General features: G+C 39.7%; 1 protein-coding gene across 1 annotated transcript in view; it reads right to left on the bottom strand.

Moving 5' to 3' along the window:
- Positions 1-1577: 1577 nt before the first annotated feature.
- LOC114478810 (laminin subunit alpha-3-like) overlaps positions 1578-21975 on the bottom strand; it is a 97026-nt gene continuing 76628 nt past the window's right edge. Inside the window, exons 10-21 of the mRNA XM_028472091.1 lie at positions 21645-21779; positions 15551-15603; positions 15133-15232; positions 13947-13999; positions 12831-12936; positions 11979-12078; positions 11731-11887; positions 8512-8647; positions 8205-8347; positions 2685-2788; positions 2444-2600; positions 1578-1760 (exon numbers count right to left, since the gene is read on the bottom strand). Of these exons, the coding sequence (XP_028327892.1) occupies positions 1578-1760; positions 2444-2600; positions 2685-2788; positions 8205-8347; positions 8512-8647; positions 11731-11887; positions 11979-12078; positions 12831-12936; positions 13947-13999; positions 15133-15232; positions 15551-15603; positions 21645-21779 (1427 nt within the window). The remainder of the gene's footprint in view (positions 1761-2443; positions 2601-2684; positions 2789-8204; positions 8348-8511; positions 8648-11730; positions 11888-11978; positions 12079-12830; positions 12937-13946; positions 14000-15132; positions 15233-15550; positions 15604-21644; positions 21780-21975) is intronic.

Here is a 21975-nt window from a genome sequence, read left to right on the forward strand (position 1 = left end):
TTCTGTTGCTTTCTTAGGAAACTGTTGTATTTAACAACTCTTCTTATTAAAGGATATGTTTTTGTCTTCTCATCATATCTATTTTCTACTGGCTGTGGTGTATGGCATTAATTATTGTTCTGTATACGATGTATATGAACTAAACCTGTTGAGTGGAGCAAAAAAAGAACTCTTCATGTCATGTTATGCCAATACATAGGTTGTGATGCTTAGGTACATTATGATGAAATTTGAGTAATAATAGTACTTTTAAGTAATCCTCTATAGGGCGGTGGAGTGCACTACCTCGCCACTATGTTTGCTAACGTTAGCATAGTTGTGTGTTTTACCAAGTGAAATGATGTTGCTGTAATGGATGGTCATTCAGTCATTTTTGATTGTATGAATACAACTTTAGAACTGCCTTTAAAAAAAACACACAATTCTGCAGTATTTGTTTTAGCACCTTTTGAAAGGCCATTTACTGCTTAATATACCACTTAATAGTACATCAGTGAACAAGCCTATTTACGCAGTTCAAGAAGCCGGCCGCCATCTTCGGTCTCCAAATCTGCAGGTAGTTTAATGTAAACAATAGCTAACTGGTTACTGCCTGTTCTTTGGTGTCCTACTCACATTTCTGCTATTCTTTGGTGTTCTTGGGAAATTAAAATTTTTTGAATTATCTCACTTTTTGTTAAAAATTGTGCTCAATCAAACTATTTCATGAAATTTGAAATTTATCTGGTCCGCTTTGCATCAACAAATTTGAACTATTAAAATGATAAGAACATTGTACAACTTCTGTTCTCTGTTCTGATATTGTCATCTTTTTATTACCTGTTTTTTAAGTTGTGGCTCTTAAATACAGAGCGGTTCTTCAACTTTTGACTGGCAGCATTCAGTATTAGTATTGTCAGCATTTGCAATGTGGCATTCATTTTAGCATTGAGCATTCTCTTTTGAATTTTCTTCAGGATATGAAGCCTTTTCAAGGTCAAAATTTTAGTCTCATGAAATTTCCTTAGTTTTTGAATTGTTAAACTCATGAAATATGCTATAAAACCATACCAGATTTTTTTTAGTTTACTTACACATTTCACACAATGCAAATGAGGTTGCTTTAAATTTTGCTGTGGTATTGATCAGTTAATGAACAAGTGGACCGTGCGTGTAGCATATGCACAAACATGGCCAACTTATTGCAAGATAAAAAGCAGAGATTGGCCATTATTATTGCATTAAGGCTTGGGCGACACTTCATTTTTGTTATTGCATATTTCCTAGTGCTGATAGCAAAAACATACCTTTTATAACCACTATTTTCACTCATGTGTACTGCACTCGGTTTGTGTAATAATTCGTCTTACTAGAAGGAAGGACGCAGTGGTAGTCTGCAGAATAATTTTTGCTCCATGACTAAAATCCAGCATTGCCACTTGATTCTCGCTGTTGACTGCTACACTCCGGCACAAATTACTGCACGCACAAAAACACAAGAATCCTTATTCTGTTTTCAAACATTTGTAATTTTTTTTACCGGTATCATTAACAGTTATTGAAGACACTTGTCCACAGTAGAGATCTAGTAACATGACTCACCTGTATGCACATCTGTAGATGTTTGCCCTGAGAAAGATTTGGCCGCCGGACTCCTCATTGACTGTGTCAAATATGTTGAGTATGTTAATATTTTGAACAGTGTCCATCTCACTTGCATACTCAAAGATAAGAGCATAAAGTCCAGGACGAGGGACGCGCAGACTGAGTTGGAGCTGTGACTACAGAGAGGAGAAGCAAATCAATTACTAGACCTAGTGTTTGAATAGGAATCCATTGGGTGAAAGAGTGAAAACGCAGAGACAAAATAAAGTATAAGATTAAAATTATTACTAATATGCATAGAGACTGAAAAATGTCATGTTTTGACGATTGAAATATTGCCTAAAAAGAGCTACAGTATATATGCTCTTTATAACATTTTGTCAAACTCAGTCTCAGATTTTTTTTCTTCCAAAAAAAATTTAACTCATTATAAACCTGCCTTTACTAATTTTACCTGGTGTCAAACAAAACACTGCTCAGCATGTATTTTTCATATCGACCCGCATTAAAGCTGCAGTATGTAAATTTTTTTGGGTGACATTTGGTCAAAAATCCATTATCATCTTTGAACATATTTTAATCCAAAATGTTCTGAGTGGACAGTGAATCTCTCTTTTCAAATATAGTTTCTTTAAAAAAAGAAGAAAAAAAAATCTTGTTCAGTGCCTGTGTAATGAAGAAACCTAAATTTAGCCAAATTTAAATGATTAAGCAAAAAAATCCAAAAATGACAGTTAGAGAAGAGTGTTCTCCAAAGAGGAATGATCTGTTGTTGGTAGCTGCTACTGTAAAAGTGAAGTTACCCACTATCAGTGTAATATTATGCAGTTCACACCCTAAAAGGGTGATTTTTGCTGACCTGTCTCTCATTGAGCACAGCCATGTCGGGGTGATCGGGGGTGGGACGCCGCACATCAGCATGCCTCCTCCTGTGCCGTCTCCTGGTGTAGAATGTACCCTCTGAGCCCAGTGTGGAGCTGAAGCCCTCCAAAGGTAGGTGTTTATACAGGAGACAGCTGGGAGACAAGCAGGGAGACATATTGAACAACCATCCCAATCAAGAAGTATGTTATAACACACAATCTCAAGTAAATAATTACTTTGTATTCTTGTTTGCAGTGGGTAAATACGTGCAGGGCTGGGTAACCTTTTCCTGTAACAGAGGTGCCTCGTAGTAATCCTTAGGCAACAGCACCAAATAGTCCTGATGAAAGAGGAAGATAATGTCCATCCATCATTTAAATAATGGTCATTACCAATGAAAATGCTACTTTGATGACAAATTTGACAGCAAAATATGAATAGAATAGACCTTTTTCATTTCACAATGGTATGCAACAAAAGATAAAATTGTGCAATATAAAGTGATAATGCCAAAGGTCGAGGTGTCCAAGTCCAGCCCTGGAGAGGCCCTATACAGCACGTTTTAGTTGATATTAGTGTTGTGCTCAAGACCGAGACAAGATGAGACCTTAAAAATGTATTTCAAAAACCATGAGATGGTTGAACAATTAACAAAAATTCTCTCTTTAGTTTTAGTTTCTTTTAAAATATATTTGACAGACCAAAAAGGTGTCCGCAACTCTATCAAAGCAGAACATGTAAAAATCTCAACTCTTAACAAATTTCTTAACAAAACAGGATTGTTATTTGTCAGGTACAGCAACTATTTCTGACTAGAAACAGGAATTGTGTCCTCCCACAAGTGCTCGTTATCAAGGTTTTCCCCTCACTTTCACTGTCATCAAACTGCTGTTGTGGCATGTTAACTTTAAAAGCACATTTCATGTATACAGCATTGTCTATGATAATGTCACTTATTTATGACAAATACCATATTCCACCGTGATCTCCTCAAAGGCAGAAACAATTCTTTCTCCACTATGTCAGCCTGCAAAACGTTTACAGTCCAGCAAATATGATGCATAAGGGCATAAAAGTGCTTTGACTTGTTGACAAGTGGACAGTTACACCCATGAAGGACCAAAGCTTGCTATCCGACGAGATATCAGTTGTTAAGGATACAGTTGACTCTTTTGCCAACTTCTCCAAAACTGTTTCTTTTCACTTTTTTTAACCAGCTCTGGTATTCATTTCTCAGAAATTGTTCTTCTTGACAATTGTAAATACTGGTTATCCACGATCTCAATAAAATGTCCACAAGTGAGATTGGGGACTACATCCAATTATCAGGTCTTTAACAATGGAATCACTGATGGCCCGCTGTTTTGGTGAGTGGGGACTGTAGAGCTACACTTTATGGTATTGGTCTGTTGTCCAACCTTGTATTCCAGGAACAGAAAATTCTGGAAGAAAAGAAAAAAATGTTGACCATCAAGAGATAAATCCCAAGTGTGTGTGTGACTCGCTACCTGTCCTCGTGGTTACCGTGTGGGACTCTCCATCTTCTCTGTGGGTTCTCTCTCACACAAACGCACGCGCATCAACCACACGCATGCACATACTCCGTCACAGGTTGTTGAAATACGTGTGTTGAGAAAAAAAAAACTCTTCCGTTGTCGCAACTCTCTCTCTAAATGGCTCTGTGTGCGTTCAGCATGTACATCCAAGGTGCACATTACGTTATATAGCACGTGGTGAAAACAGCAGCGTTTATTATGCCGTATCCGTGGAGCATTTTTCACCGCTCGCTTTCAACACAGCCGCGGCCATTGGCCATCAAAAACTTCTAGGTCCCGTCATAACTTTTGGATCCCGTCCGTCCGATCTAAACAGTAAACGTTAAACAAACTTGAAACGTAATCACCAAATAAGGAGCAGTCAAAAAGTATGTTTCCTCAAAAGAGAAGTCCACAGGAGCTTAAAACTTGTGAAAGAGCCTTAAACTATCTTCCTCTCTCTCACTCATTTGCCTGCGCGCAGGTCTAGTGCTACTCCAGGTCTTCAGCGAGCGATTGGCTCTGGCCGCACACGTGACTCTAGCTCGCCACTGTGATTGGCTCCGGCACGCACCGGAGGGGAGCTGTCCAGTGAAATAGATATAGATGATGTGTTAGCGCCCCCTCACACTGAGGTCAAAAGCTGAATAGCTTTCACTTCTGGGTGAACATGAATGTGCTGTCTGGGAAAAATAAAATTAAAATAAATGCTTTGAAATTACTCCAAAATAATGGATGCACACACTTGGGGTATTTGGAAACCGTTGATAAAGTTTCAGGTCGAAAAGATACGGGGAGATATTTGCTCCACATGCACGCACGCACGCACGCACACACACCCTCCCCTCAATTCGACTCCCTCTTATTTTCGTTTCTAGTGCTTACAGCACGTATCCTGTTGCCTGATCAAATGTCGTGTTTGTCACGTCTTCCCATTGACTTTGTATGTAATATGGTCGCACTAAAATAATTACCACTCATAACAATAAACCCAAGGTTTTATTTTCAATTACTGACCTTTTACTCAATCCCAATTTTAACAGTTCACAGACCACCACCTCTGAGTCTCTTTGTGAGCAGTTTGCAGACCACTTCAAAGCAAACATCAACACTAATAAAACTATTATTTTATCAAATTGAAACATGGTTTTTACCAGTTCTGAGTGTCTCTTTGCCTGAGGAAACACTGGATAGTTTTGTCCTGGTTGATGCTGAGAAGCTTAATACAATTTTCTGCTCTGTAAATTTGAGATGTCTGACCAAGAAAGCAGGGCAACACTAAACCAAGGTGGGGCTGCAGGCGGTGGTGAGAACATTTGAGCAAGTGAGATATGATCCCCAACTCAAAAAAAGAGGGACCGGTTTAAGGCACAAACTGGTTCGCGCTCACAATTTCCACTGTACGAATCTCATGTGCACCATGCGCACAGAGCCACTCGTAGTCACTCTGTGCCCAGAGACACTCTGCCCACGGAGACATTTATACACGTATGCCAGGACATATTCTCTCAGCCTTGGTGATATGAAAGGATGTATTGTTGGAACTGAAAGTCGTTGAAGTCCTTTGTGTGCAAAGAAAGGAGGATAGGTTTTGTCTCTAAAAACTCAGCAAGCATCAGTGGTGAGTGTAATGTATTTTTTCACATTATGCTTTCATGTAGGCTCCAGGTGGAGTGTTGTGTGCAGGTTTGGAGTTGTTTGAACCCAGTTATTGTGTTAGTCTACACCCTCATTTGCAATACTGAATACTTGAAATCTTTATGACATCATCGTGGTGCTATTAAGTGTAATTCCCTATTGAAGGCCCAGGTGCCAAATGCAAGGCCCACCACTGCATATGATGGAATCAGATGCAGCTGTTAAAGCAGAACTAAGTAACTTTTTCACCTTAATAAATCCTCCTCGTAGTCCCTCTGAGGATAAGTGTTTATGGGGCAATTGAGGGGTCTTTCATCTCCCCCTGCTGTCTCTGGCCAGAAAACGGCACTTGCAACTTTCCCTGCCTTTGACCCAATGGCAGACTTGCAGCTCTGTTCTCTTTCTCGCAACAACATGTACAACTTACTCAGTTACTAAAAGATGAGTTCACTCAGAGTGTAGGCTTATTCAAGATTAACCACTTTATTTTTGCCCTGGTAAGTTAGGATGCCTCCCGCTGCCCATCTCACTGATGCAGGAGTGAGGAGATACTGCCTCGCGGGTGTGGAATGTTTACGACAGTGACATAACCAAAAGGTACCTTTAGAATGAAATAGAATAGAACAGAATAGAAGGCTTTTATTGTCATTATACACAATGTACAACAAAATTAAAGGACAACTTTGGTGGTGCAAGAGTATATAATAAAATAAAATCACAATAAACTAGTAAAAATATGAAATGAAATGAAATAAAATAAATAAAATAAAATAAAATGTACAATAGGAGAGAATTATAACAGCAATGGCAATATAGTGTACATTGAAGAGTGACTGAAACAATGAAACAGGGTGTGATTACTGTGTACCCTGATTGCAGTCAGATAAAAAGTGTTAGTGAATCTGGAAGTGTGGGCCTTGATGGACCTGTACCTCTTCCCTGAGGGCAGCAGTGAGAACAGGGTGTGCACCAGGCAGTGAGGTTCAGGACCTCCTCTCTGTAGGCCGTCTCATCGTTGTTGCAAATCAGCCCATCCACGGCAGTGTCAGCCACAATTTTTACGAGAACGTTGATGCTGTGAATTGGGGTGCAGTCATGGGTATACAGGGTGTACAGCATTGGACTGAGCACACAGCCCTGGGGAGCCCCAGTGCTGTGACTGGTGATCCCCTAGCCTGACTTACTGCAGACAGTCGGGGAGAAAATCTTCGATCCCTCTGCAGGTGTGCTCGCCAATACCCAGACGGACAACAGTCTGCTCGGAACAAGCTTGTTAGAAGCAGAACTGAAGTCCACAAACAACATCCACGCATAACTGCCAGAGCGTTCAAGGTGTTCACACACTGTGTGGAGGACTGTATTGATGGCATCACCTGTGGACCTGTTGGCTCTGTATGCGAATTGGTGTTGATCGAGACTGGGAGGCAGTAAAGATTTTATGTGCCGCAAAAGCAGTCTCTCAAAGCACTTCATCACAACAGAGGTGAGAGCCACAGGTCTGTAGTCATTCAGGCTGCTGACCGAGCGCTTCTTGGGGATGGGTAGAATGGTTGCAGATTTCAGGCAGCTGGGGACTGTGCAGGCAGCCAAGGAAAAATCAAAAATGTTAGTAAAAACCTAGCTAGCTGGTTTGCACAGCCCCTCAGTACCCTCCCCTGGACACCATCAGGATCTGTAGCCTTCGACGGGTTCAGAACCCAGAGCACCCTCCTGACCTCCTCCGTGCTCACAGTGAGGGCCAGAATGTCAGCGGGCAGCAGCATCGGGGCATCCTCCTCCTCTCTGACATCAAACCTAGCAAAGAACTGATTCAGCTCCTCTGCCAGATCTGTGCTGGTGCTGGTGGTGGGAGCACTGGAGCAGTTCATATTGACGAGGTCACAGAGGCCCTGCCAAACATGCCGGGGGTTCCCCTCTCTGAAGTGTCCCTCAATCTTTCTGGCATATGCTGCCTTTGCTCGCTTGATGCCCCTCTTCAGGTTGGATCTGGCTGAGCTGTACAGATTCATATCTCCAGACCTGAAGGCAGAGTCCCGTCTTGTTGTTGTTTTCTATTTGGATAATGTCAAGCCATCTCCTTCTCTGTGACATTATCCATGCACGTTTTAATATAAAACAGAACAGTGGATGAGTAGTCAGTCAAGTCCTCCTGTGTAAAAATGTCCCAGTTGGTTGTGCAGAAGCAGTCTTGTAGCTGTGGGATGGCATTTTCAGACCAAATCCGTATTAGTCTCACCTCAGGCAGTGTTCTTTGTATGAGAGGTCTGTATGCTGGGGTGAGAAACAGGGATAGGTGATCTGATTGTCCGAGGTGGGGAGGGGGGCGCGCTAAGTGAAAGTTACTTAGTTCTGCTTTAACAGAAGAGAACACTATGTGAAGTTCCCCCCCTAACAGTTGACCCCTGCTGGATCTGGCCAAAAATCACTCTCTGCAATAGAATTTGCAACATCTGCACTGTGTTGAAGATATTTCTACTCTCCTAAGAGTTCTATGAGTCTGTGATTCCTAAGTTCTTTAAAGTAAAAATAAAATGAGTCATTTGTAAAAACCTTCGTTCTTTTTTTTTTTTTTTTTTAACTCACCAGAAGAACTCCCTCTGCTCTGATATGGATGATCCACTTTCCAGGGTTCAATGCAAAAGGTTCAGCAAAACTGTCTCCTGGGACGGTGAGGAAGGTCGGAGAAAGACTCCTTGGAAAAATTATTTTTTTTCTCTGGTGTAACCCTGCAGAGAAATTAGCACAGATGGTAAATGATATTGTACTAATATTAACAATAAATCATCAGAATACTGACAATGCATGAAGCACAATGTATGAATAAATATACAGTATGTGTTGTTTAACGGTGGAATGTAAGAGCTGATTAAAATCTCAGAGGCAGCCTTACCTGTAGAGCCTGGGATATTGGTGACGTGGATGGTAGCAATCACACTGGTGCTGCGGGGGTTAATGAACCGGAGCAGCACACGGTAGAGCTGCCTCCCATTTTTTGGTTCAACATGCACTGTTACACTGACTTCACTCTGCAGGGATGAGATTAAAGAGCAGATGACTATGTGAACTGTTATTTTAGAATACAATGAGGAAATGATGTTACGAGGAAGGCTTAGAAATCAGTGACGACCAGAAAACAAATTAAAAGAGGTCAAAGGCTGCTGAAGCAAAGCAAACCTTCAAGAAGAAGGAAAGTCATTTTTTTTTCCCACCACCAAGATCCACCCTATCAGTTGTGACTGTGCTTGATGTTGGAGTAGTGCATTACAATATGGAAAGGCCAGGAAAGCCAAGGGTAAACATTAGGATCACCTCTGGCTGAAAGAGAGAGTGTTCCCTCTAAAATGAGCCCATGAAACACATCTGCACTGAAGTTTCAGCAGGCTGTGTGCAACAAAACAGTGGCTAAAGCAAGAGTGAAGGTGATGTGATTAACTTAAAAATGTAAAAAAAGCAGATCATTTATTGGAACAGCCCTATTGCATTCAAATACTAGAGTGTATTATTTTATTATTTATTCTTACAACCTGATTCTTTTTATTCTCACTTATTTCCTTCCTCCTTTCCTCTCTATTTTACTCCCTCTTATTTTGAATTACTTTATTTTAGATTGTTAGTTATCGAGTGTGCACATAGTATGCAGGGATGCGTTTGTGGTGCTTGGAGCATGTATCCTGTCGCCTGAACAAATGTTGCGTTTACACAAAAACAAGTTTGTTTTAGAGAGTTTTAAAAAAAAATCCAGAAAAGCATGAATGTAGCTTATTTAAATTTAAGTTTGTGCCTTGTGAACAATGCAATCATAGTATTCTTTATTCATATAGAACTCAGAGATGAAAATGATAAACACAATTTTGTTGTTTAAGCTCATTAATTGTTACATGATTCAGTCAGATACCAAAATCCATTTAAATTGAAAAGTGTCACTTGTTAGGTGCTCCTCAGGGATGGGTTAAATGCAGAGGACAAATTCCATTAATGTAACAACATTACATGGCCGATTAAAGGCGAAAGCCCCGATTTAATCTTAATCTTTAATTAACTTGGATTAATCAAGATGAATCAACTACAAAGTAGCAAGTTAATTAGATTTTTCAATTTTTCAATCGAGTCCCACGTCTAGTCAACACTTTATACAACTGTGATGGAAAACATGTCTTTGGTCATGCCAAAAGGTAAATACATAAAATACATAACAATCAGCTTGGGAGAAGAAGAGTCAAAGCAAGGAAGGTCTTTGCTTTGATACTGTTTCACCAATTGGCTTTATAAAGTGCATGGATCAGCAGAAAGCCATGTTCCCCCCGTGTCCGAATATGTGTGTCGTTTTTGGGTAGAGTCCAAATTGCACCCGCTGGAGACCCTGGAAGTCGGGGCTTATTGTTCAGAGACCAAGTCCCATCAATGAGAGAAGAGTGTCAGGTCTGTCCCTTTGAAACTGCTTCTCCCATCGGTTTGACAAAAGTTCTCGGATATTAGCATCATTCCCTGGTAGAGTCCAAACTCCACCCGATGGAGACCCAGATAGTCAGTGTTTTCATTCACCAGGGGTAACGAGGGGTGGTAGCGAAGGGACTGCCCTCGCTACCACACAGCTGATGAGCTGCTCCCATCGTAGTGGATTGCACACTTTTATTTAAAAAGTACTGCTGTATGAACAAAAGTGACACAAGATTTGGCTTTTAAACACTTAACACAAACAACTAAGGTGCTTATTAAGAGCAGAATTCCCTTTACACAGCAGGATCAACCGTCTGAGCAACAGCAACATTTTTAAATCAGTTTTTTTTTTTTCTAAACAAGTAACAGCAGATACATTTTTATTCTTAGGGAGCAGCATAAACAGGCTATTTTCAGTAGCAAGTGTCCTATAAAGAGTGAGATGAAGTGGTTGAGCACACAAAAAAAAGAGTGATTTCCTCTGCATGGGACTTATTTGTCTTTCAAACCCATGTTGTACTAGATTTTCTTTGGAGAATCTCAGTTTAAATATAAATTAAAAAAAAAAAAAGATTGTCAATGACCTAATTAACTGCATTTATCCACCAACGTTACATTTTCTTACTCATCTGCACCAGTAGTCTCCAGTGAGAGCAACCATTGGCGCACGTTGTAATGCCGTCACTTTAATAGTTGATTCCTTTTCATACAACTCATATATTCTTCTTGTGATGGTGCGCCTTGAGGGAGGCTCATACCTGCCGTCATTCATTCCTAAGAACGTTCCTCAGACCAACATCTGCAGCGATACACGATAAACGGCCTTCCGTTTGTAGCTATCCACTTCGCCATGGCATTTGTTAGCTTGTCTTGCTTTTGCCTATCGATGCTTCGCCCACACGATGCATGTGGACTGCTGAAGCCCACGTTCGCTATTCGGTACCTTTCTCCTTGTTCATTTTCTGTTCCGGCTCTTCATCATGTGACATGACAACATCCGACCCAATGAGCAACGAACTTTCAAAATAAAATGGTAATAAAAACTGCGTTAATGCGTGATAAAATAATTGTCGGCATTAATTAATTCATGTGTTAACGCAATAATAATGCGTTAACTTGCCCAGCATTATATATATATATATATATATATATATGTGAACACTATTAACACTAGATATCTGAAAAAAAATTACAAACGCTGTTAGGTTAGAAATATTAACAGACCGACCAAGCTTGTTTATGTTTTTATCCCTCTCAACCTTTATGACCCCCGAGGACGCGCATGCGCAGTTCTAGAGTGTGAAAAGGCTTATTAGAGAGAGACACGAGTGATATTAGAATAAAAGTCTAGTGCAACAAAAAAATTCAAGAATTCAGGGGAATTGTTCGAAAAGATAGTAACACTAAAACAGCACAGGACAATGAAAGAAATTAATAAATCTACAATAAGAGGTATTTTAGAAAATAAATACATAAAGTTTTCTATGACAGTAATCACTGATATCTATCTTCATCTTTTTAAACCCATGCAAAGGACAAAAGCAACCAATTAAATCACAGAGTTAGGGATATTACCACTTATTCTTGCTGATTGCCTGAAGACCTCAGTTTTTACATAATATTGTGAGACATAAATCGACAGTCCTTAATGTGTGAGTGTAAATGGACAAACCTGTGAAAGAGACATTACAGCGTAACCTCTCCAGCTGAAATCAGGGAACTCTTGTGTATTGTAGCCGAAGCGTACTGGCCTGGCGTTTGGTGTGGTGCCATCTTCTACTTCATATTTTAGCTGGTGTAAATCAGGAAAGTAGTAGCCTTGTGCTGGTCTATCAGTAAAGAAAAGAAAGAAGATTGAATGTAAGTATAAAGCATTGTAGGAACTGTTTCATAGAATCACAAAACACTGAGATATCTTACTTTGTACAGGTGCGACCGACTATGTTTTTGCGACATTGACATTGTCCTGAAGTCTCATCACATGCAAAGTCAATGGCCCCACCAATATCGCACTGACATCCTAAGAGTTGTAAACATTTCAGATGAGAACAAATTGAGCAGTGGAGAGTTAACATTTCAGAGAAATATATTCAGTGTGTGCACCACCAACAAAACAATAAAGTGAATGAAATGGGTTTATTGAGAGCCAAAAAGTAACACAGAAAAAAAGACAGTTTAGGTGTTTAATTGGTTGTTTTGATCTGTTTCTTAAATAATGTTGACACATAAATTATCCTACATTTTTAATGTCAAAAAATGTATTCAAGTTGTTTTAAGCACTTTTTTTTTAAGGTACATTTGAAGAAGGTCCACTTCTCTTCAAACTCTTTTTTTTTTAAAACTATTTCTCAATTACATTTTCATAAAAATTACTTGTTTTACTATTACTATTTTTCAGCTGTTCAACTGTTATGTGCAAAAAAGGATTAGGGCCGCTAAAAAAACAAACAAAATAGAGCCACTGGTGAAAAAAAAAAAAAATCACAATTGTAATATTTCATATGGTAATATTTCGGGATACCTGCAAGCTCCTCCCATACACATCACAGGTGGAGGCAGGGGTTTTTATTAGCAGCTGGAGGAAGAAACTTGTCTTGCCTGCCCCCACCTGTGGTGTGTGTGGGAGGAGCTTTCAGGTATCCCGAAATAGTAACAGATGTAAAAAGCATGTAGTGTTCAAATGAAATAAAACACATATGACAGTAAACATGTCTGTTTTTTAAAAAAAAAATGCTGTGCGCATAAATCTTAAAACGTGTGATAATATGTTACCTTGACATCCAAAGTAATTTTTCTTCTGTAGAAGGAAGTAACCATCCTTGCAGGTATCACATGTGAGGCCACATGCTCTTGGCTTGCAGTAACATTGTCCACTTTTCTAGACATACCAGGAGAGCAGTAACAATATAATGTGCATAAATACAGTCAAATACACATAATTACTTTCAGTTTGGAAAAAAGGGGCCAAACTCCCATATAGATTCAATCGTACATTTTATTCATTTATTTTTGCACGTTTCAATACCATGAGCCACGAACAGCAGCCGTCAACACACACAGAAGTTGATCACACGAAACAAGGAGCACTTATAGATTCATTACAGTAGTCATTACACCACAGACAACCACTGCATGTCTGTTTTTTTTTTTTTTCTATTTCTATTTTGTTTTTAAATTAGTAAAATGGTAAATGGTAAATGGACTTGATTTATATAGTGCCTTATAACCACACTGAAGCAGTCCCAAAGCGCTTTACATATCAGCTCATTCACCCAATCACTCTCACATTCACACACCAATGGGACAGGACTGCCATGCAAGGCGCTAGTCGACCATTGGGAGCAACTTAGGGTTCAGTGTCTTGCCCAAGGACACTTCGACACATAGTCAGGTACTGGGATCGAATCCCCAACCTCTCGATCAGAAGACGACCCTCTACCCCCTGAGCCACAGTCGCCCAAAATAACCACAGCACTTATTTAATTTTTTTCTCCAGTGTGCATTTAGTTCACCCACCGGAGTGTCATGTTTAAGGAGGAGTGAATGGCTACTTAAGCCTATGCTACAAGTGCAACTATCACCACCTGCGGTCACAGATTTTTTTCTGGTATAGATATAGAATCAACTGCGCTTTTAAAAAAAAGACAAATTTTGATTGTAATTTTGATTTTAAGAAATACACCATCCCGCCCACCTGGGGAGATGATCCACAGAAGGTGTAGAAACACCCAACTCCCTGTTATAGTGCCCAGCCATTCAAATCGTTTTAGGTATTTGGCCCTTTGTGAAAAATGTTTGGACACACCTGGATTACACCCACTTAAATGTGATACAGCTGGTAGACACATGACAATCAAAGGAGATAAAGGAGGAAAAAAAGTCACCCACCTGCTCACATTGTCCGACACCACTCAGCGTTCCTTCCAGATTGCACAGGCAGTCTGATATTTGGGCAGAAACACTCAGATTTATGCAGTGAATAGACTGACAACAAGATGTTGAAACTGTACCTGATACGACAGCATCTTCAACTTTGAAGTTCAACACAAAAAAACCCTAAGCATCATCTTGCAATCAAGTACTGTGTAACCTGCACTTGTTTTCCTTATTAATTATAATTTTCCTCAAATTATTCACTAAAATTTCCACAAATTGAATTGAAAATTGGTCACAAAAAGTCAAGAATATGCAGATACTGATTTTTATTATTATTATTATTATTATTATTATTATTATTATTATTATTATTATTATTATTATACATCAATTTTATATAGCGCTTTTCTGGGTACTCAAAGTCACTTTACAATGAAGGGAGCGGTGATATCTGTCTCTTCTGAAAAACAAGCGGAAAAACTTTAGTGACATCAAGTCTGAACCACCCCCTCCAGGAAGTGCCTGCTGCCGGTGTAAGTACCAAATGCAAGTATATCCAACTGCAGCCGTGAGTACAGTGCAAGCAACGCCCCCTACAAACCACACCCACGCAAACAATTTTTCAATGCCCGGAGCCGTTCCATTTTTAGTATACGTTATATCGCCTCGTATCACCTTTGACTTGATCTGATGTGTTTGTGACACAATGCAACGCAGCGTTTGGACAAAACAAATTATTATCACCTTAAATGCACTATTCCTGTAGTTAATAGAGACGAGGAGGAGAAGAAAGTGATTAGCAGTTTAACACTCTGTTGAGTGTTTGAAGCAGCTGAATTACTCCACTGCTGCTTCTGCTGCTGTTGTGATAAACACACAGCCTGAAGCGCTGAGACGGACTCACAATCACAATAGCTGCTTTAATATCCATGTGATCTCCCTCGCAAGAGAGAGGCATGAAGTCTGCGTCTAGAGACACGCCTACTCATGACTATGCATGAAGGCCCCAAAACAGCCCGTTTTTAGAACTGCTCAGAAAGTAACATTTCAGAGGGCTAAAACTCTGGAAAACAGGCAAGTTTGGGAAAATAAACCTCAAATACTTTATTGGGGTTCTTAGAACAAATGGAGATGGGTGAAAATAGCATGATACTGGACCTTTAAGAAGACGGAGCATTGAAAAATGTCTTTTTCTTACCTGAGCATCCTTGGGGGTTGTCCGAAGCCAGATTCCAGTAGAGAGGTTTACACTTGTCACAGAGGGGTCCCTCTACGTTTGGTCTGCAGCGACAGAAGCCCTGCAGAGAAGAATTACAGAAAGGATGCTTTCACTTGTTGAGTATGTCCACACAAAGCACAAAGAGCTAGATTTCAGTTTTACCCATTTCTAAAATGACACATTATTGTAAAAAGGTAAACATAAACTTGATCAAGATACAGCAGCAATTTCCAAACTATCTGAGATGACAAACTGGTTTAAATATATTTGATTATATAAAATAAATATGTTATTGTTTTGAGGTGTTTAGAAATGTAACAATTGCATTAAGAACTGGAGAGGTTTGGGTGATAAACCACAACAAAGAGAAAAACTAAGTTCACAATAAATTACTTACTGTTAGGGGATCTGAGGCCTCAGTTCCTGTGGCATTACAGGGGAGGATGGAAGCTGTAGGCCAAAATAAAACATAATAAGACAATGCCAGAGATTCCAAGCTCCAAAATTAGGAGTGTTATTTGAAAGAAGCAGGCAAATCCTTCCAAGGCCAATTCATCCAAAAAATAAAACAAGAAGTGCACAATAATAGCAAAATCTGAGGCCACTCAGACAGCATCAGTTCTTCCTTGAATAATACTTTTAAACTGTGTGGGAAATGTGATCCCAAGCTATTTCTTCATGTTCTCTTAAAGAAGGGCTGTGACTTTAAAACATTAAGCATGCTCGTTAAGCAGTCAGGTCTTATCAGAATCTACTTTACTGTCACATATGTACAGGTACATACACAAAATGTATTCTCTGCTTTTAACATTAACTTCAAATAAAATTATGGTAAAACAATTGATTAACCTAAAAATATATCACATTGTACAATGACTGCCACCTTCCTACGTTAACTCCTGCAACCTGTAAAGACCATCAACTTTCCTTGCGAAGCTGACAGAGATGCAGGCGACTCCTCAATTGTGTCCTGGATTGTGGACTACTTAACTGGCAGACCACAGTTCGTACGCCTGTGACACTGTGTCTGACAAAGTGGTCAGCAACACCGTGGCCCCTCAAGGGACTGTATTCTCTCCCTTCTTCTTCACCACGGACTTCAGCTACTGCACTGACACCTGTCATCTCCAGAAGTTCTCTGACGACTCTGCAGTGGTTGGATGCATCAGGGAGGGAGACGAGGTGGAGTACAGTGCTGCTGGCGACAGCTTTGTCACATGGAGTGAGCGGAACCATCTACAGCTCAATGTGACAAAGACCAAGGAGCTGATTGTGGACTTGAGGAGAACCAAAAGGCCAGTCAGCCCTGTCTCCATCCAGGGGGTAAGTGTGGACATTGTGGAGGAGTATAAATACTTGGGAGTGGTGATAGACAATAAACTGGGCTGGGGGAAGAACAATGACTCCCTCTACAGGAAGGGCCAAAGCTGCCTCTATTTTCTGAGACGGCTGAGGTCCTTCAACATCTGCAGAAAAATGCTGAGGATGTTTTATGAGTCTGTGGTGGTGAGTGTGATCCTCTACGCTGTTGTTTGCTGGGGGAGCAGACTGAGGGTCGCAGACGCCAAAAGACTCAACAGACTCATCCACAAGGCCAGTGACGTTGTGTGGATTAAACTGGACTCTCTGACAGTGGTGACAGAGAGGAGGAGCCTGTCCAAGGTGAAGGCCACCTTGGTCAATGAGTCCCACCCACTCCATGATTTACTGGTTAGTCACAGAAGTACCTTCAGCACCAGGCTGATTAAACCACGGTGCTCCACAGAACGCCACAGGAAATCATTCCTGCCTGTGGTGATCACACTGTATAATTCATCACTGTAACCTCACAGCTTGATTGTTGTAAATATCTGTATCATATTTGGATATTTATATTATTATTATTAGTATTATCTATCCTACTTTATTTTCTACTACTGTAATGTGTGTGTATCTGATCCCTATTTTTTTAACAGTCTTTTACTTAATTATACACTTATTTTTACATTTATTCTTTCTTTCGTCTTTGTTAAACATTTATACTCTTTTATTTGTGATTTTTTTCTGTGGCTGTAACATAAGCAATTTCCCCCTGGGATTAATAAAGGAATTCTGATTCTGATTCTGACCTGTAGCTAACCTTAAGTTTTAAATCCCTGGTAAGATAACTAAACCAACAAAAAGACTATTCTGGAAAAAAATATTTAATTGCCAACATGCCAGTTATTGTGTTAGTCTTCACCCTCATTTGCAATACTGAATGCGTGAAATCTTTATGACATCATCGCAGTGTTATTAAGTGTAATTCCCCTTTGAAGGCCCATGTACCAAATGCACGGCCCACCACTGCGTATGATGGAATCAGCTGTTAAAGCAGAATTAAGTAACTTTTTCAACTTAATAAATCCTTCTTGTAGTCCCTCTGAGGGTAATACAAGTGTTTATGTGGTGATTGAGGGGTCTTTCTTCTCCCTCTGCTGTCTCTGGCCAGAAAACCATGCTTGCAATGTTCCCTGCCTTCGAGTTGGTACCAGTCTTGCAGCTCTGTTCTCGTTGTCGCGATAAGATGTACTGCTTTATGACAGCCCAATACACACTAATGCTAGACTATCACCAGCCCCGTGGCTGCTCACGGTTGACTACAAATTCACTTTTCTCAAACATATATCATGGTGGAGCCAGGAAAAAAAAGGCAGAAAAAACCTTTGTCCGAGGAGGGAAGGAAAAAAAATGGGAATAGGATCGACAGAGGGCTCAAACACAAATCCTTTTGGGGAAGGCATATGCTGGATGGCGAGAGCTGAAGGAAAAAGAAGGCTGTAAATTGGACGCAGACTTCCCGGTGTTCATGTTCGATAGTGCCCACCTCTTCAGACATTTCTTCGTGTTATCATTCTACCGTCTTGGGAGCTCAAAAGTGTGCATGTAGCAGGCGGCGGGGGGTGAGGAGTGTTTACAACAGAGACATAACCAAAAGGGACCTTTAGGGGGTGCGCTTCGCGCAAGTTACTTAGTTCTGCTTTAATATGCATGCTTGATATGTTGCAAGAAATTAGCATTTATAGCATGTTTTGACTGACATGATCATGTGTTATCAAATTCAAGTTATTTTTTGTAGCCTTTCAAAAACATTACCACATTAAATTATTCAATACTATTTTAACTGTATAGAACTTTATACACTGTATTGTCTTCATTGAGAAGGTATTTTTTCGGCTCCAGTGTCACAGTCTGAGTTTACCTCCGTAATGAGATTCTCTTACAATCTCAGTACGTGACCGCTACATACTGATACATGTGCTGGATTAGTAATGCACAGAGATTGTTGTACTGATTTAAAAAAAATGCTTAAAACATCACATCAGTCGACCATTGATTAAAAAAATCAACCAATGATAAAAAAAAATATGATTGTCATGATCAAATTTATATGAATACAACAGCTATTATTGCAAAAACTGCACAGAATAAATTATAAAACATATATTTTATTGTACAAACACAATACAATTAATAATAAAAAACAGCATAGAATAAATTATAAAACATATATTTTTTTGTGAAACACAATACATGTAATAATTAAAAAAAAAACTGCATGTGTGATGGCCCACGTTGGATTCAAACCAATGATCTAGCAGTTACAAGCCTGCTTTTATAATCATTAGGCCACCAAATAAAACCTTCACATATATAAGGGTCATTAAGGTCATGTTAAGAGATGCAGAACCATCAGACACTGGTTTCGAACAATGTGATGAAACTAGCTGAATAGTTACTCTTATATGATACAGCATTGTCTCCATTGAGAGAATCACATTTGAATACGTGTCATGGGACACTGGCCTACTTTCTCTCAGTTTATCTCAGCCCAGTAAGAACGGTGCTGCTCCCAGATCTCATCTACATCTTCTACCTGCTGGGAAGAGTTGAATTTTATCTTAGTTTCTTAATAGCCCATAAACTGTCTACTGTCTACTCAATGGTTTTCACAAGAGACAATTGTTTTTCAAAAAAAGTGTCCTGATTATGGTTTTCAAAGGTCTTGATTGACATTGAAAGGTGTTTAAGGTCAATTTATTAATCTTGCGTGAAAACCTCCAAACCTTCTTATAACACTTCATATATCTTTGTTGTTTCACGTCTAATGTGGCAGCAATCATTTTTAAGTATAATGCTAAGAAATGTCCCGGTCTCCTCTTCTGTCTACACGCATCATGTTTTCTCGGAGAAAAGTGGTCATATGACCAGGTACGTCAAGTCATGTGATCAAGTATATCACATAACGTGACCAGGTATGTCACGTTCTGTGATGTGTATTTGCGAAAAAGCTGATTCATTTTTTTTCAAAATTCAGGTGTTTTCTTTACCAGTTTTTATTGCGCTATTTAGATTTTGCGCATTTCCAAGAGTAATGGAAAGGCAGCTACTGGCAAGAAAAGAAACTTTTCCGAAATTAAAATTTGAGGTGGAGCAAAAGAAAGATGTGTTATTTGGACGTGTGAAAACTGGAATTGAAGGAGCTCATAAAACGCTCTATGGAAAAGAATAACAGAGGCGGTGAACAGACTTGCCATATAGGAACAGCCTCTGGCTAAGATTTGAATAAAATTCTCGATAACTTACCTAACCAATGCCTAATGGTGGTTCAAAATAAATATTGCTCATCCATAGCCTTAAAGTTTTTGCCTTTGCTCAAGACAATTCTTTACATTTAGGACAAGAAACAGCGGTCAAATCACGTTACTCAACCAAACCTCATCACAGCAGAGATCATGAAGAGACACACATGCCGTTTATCCGCATGCTTGAGGCAAGAAAAACACGTTAAAATAAATTAACAAAACCCTTAAAATAGCCATAAAATAAATGTTTAAATCACTAAATGTGTCCCTTGTCTGTGTTTATTATGCTTTTAGCCAATTTCACCTATGATACTTCATCACATTACTGATTAAATACTGGAGCACATTTGCAAAAGTTTAAGGTATACTTCAGTGGCGGATGCTGGTCTTTCATGCAGGGGAAGCTCATTTTCTGCCTACTTCAGAAAATGTATCTGTTTATTTAAATGTGAATTCTAGTAGAATTCACATTTTGTTGTCAACAACTATTTGTAGATTATCACGCACGCACGAGCGTAGCTGCTGCGCGCTGGAGTGTGAGTGTTTGGTCAAAAGTCTCACAACACAAGCAGTAACAGTCTCCACAAACACCAGAAACAGACACTAGGTTTGTCAGAAGTTAATTCGCTATGAGAGGATCAGCAAAGTCTCCGTGTCAACACAGAGCAACGGACTGAAATATTTGAAAAACCCGCCTGTGTGCTTACAACGTCATACTCTCTGATTGGCTCATTTCGCTGTCAATCAAAATTGAATTAGCCTGAGACAGATCATCCAATCATCATCCATTATTCCAGCGTCCGGAACAGACAGATCCAGCCCACTGCTCCATAGACCTCCTGTGAAGCCCGGCGTCCGATGGGCGGGACTAACCGAGCATTTATCCAATGAGCGTCTAGTTTGACTGTAGTGGATCAACCCCTAAATCTTCTCCCATTGAAATCAATTGAAGCTGAACTTCACCACTGTTTAATTTAACACTGTGACGCTGCGGTAATGAATGAAGAACGTCACGCTGTCACTGTCAGTTTCCTGTTATAAGAAGCTGATTCTGAACTAAACATACATGTGTTCTGTCATATATTTAGTCAATGAAATGTACACACAACACTACATATTTGACCACTGATTTTAGGGGAAGCTGAGGTTCCCTTGTAGTCTTAAAGCATCCGCCACTGGTATACTTCACATTTTAAAAGCGATAAATGGTCCTGTCTCCTCCAGCCTCCAATGGAGGCTGTGCTGCTCACGATTCCTGCACTTTGGCTCCTCACGCTGGCATGTCAAAAGGCATTCCAAATTACCAATGCAATGTTGTGCAAAACTAAACAGACTAAAATAATTTTGCACACTTTCTCTGGAGTATACGGCAGTGTTCCCCACGCTGGTCCAAAACAGAGCCAGAGCAGCGCTGCACTGTAACCCATGTGTGTGTGTGCACTGTGATCTATTGAACCTGCATTGCTGCTCAGGAGCAAGGTTTACAAGTGGAGTTATTACGTATTCAGTGGAAGGAAAACCAAAAAAGTGGTATAACTTGGGCCTTTTTAATTCATTTTATTTAGTTCCATTTGTTTCATTAAGTAGTTTTGATCTGAATATGTGTCTTCTTATGCTTAAATGAAAGATGTTTGTTTGATAATAGTTTTTGGACTGTGTTGCACCACAAATCCAGACTCAGATTTGCGTAGTTGAGCTCAGACCTGACGTGAGATCTGATCATAGCTTCCGCTCAAGTCAAAATTGATAAATACTAAAGCTTGCGTGGACATGGTCATACACCCATCATACGCACAGATCTGAGTTTACAAATGATTGATAAACAAGGCCCAATGTGTTCATTGGTAAATCATAGCCAGAAACAGTTCTCAAAGAAGTCGTTCTCACCCTCACAGCTTGGGAAGAAGTGATATTTAGACCGACATCGGTCACAACGCTGACCCTCCACTCCTTGACGACACAAGCAGCGTCCATAGGTATCACATATTGCACTGACAGTCCCTCTGTAGTCACAGATGCATGCTGCAACACAACACATTGGAAATGCATACTGAAAATTAGTTATTTTTACAGGCAATTATTTATTTGTTTGTTTGTTTGACAGTTAACAGGATTACTTCAAATGTACTAAAGTAATTTTGACAAACCTTTAAACAGAAAAAGACCTTACCCTATGGAAGATTCCATTGCGGAGGGGATCCGGATCAGTTAAAAAAAT

Source organism: Gouania willdenowi, chromosome 17 (genome assembly GCF_900634775.1).
Source record: "Gouania willdenowi chromosome 17, fGouWil2.1, whole genome shotgun sequence".
Classification (NCBI taxonomy): domain Eukaryota; kingdom Metazoa; phylum Chordata; class Actinopteri; order Blenniiformes; family Gobiesocidae; genus Gouania; species Gouania willdenowi.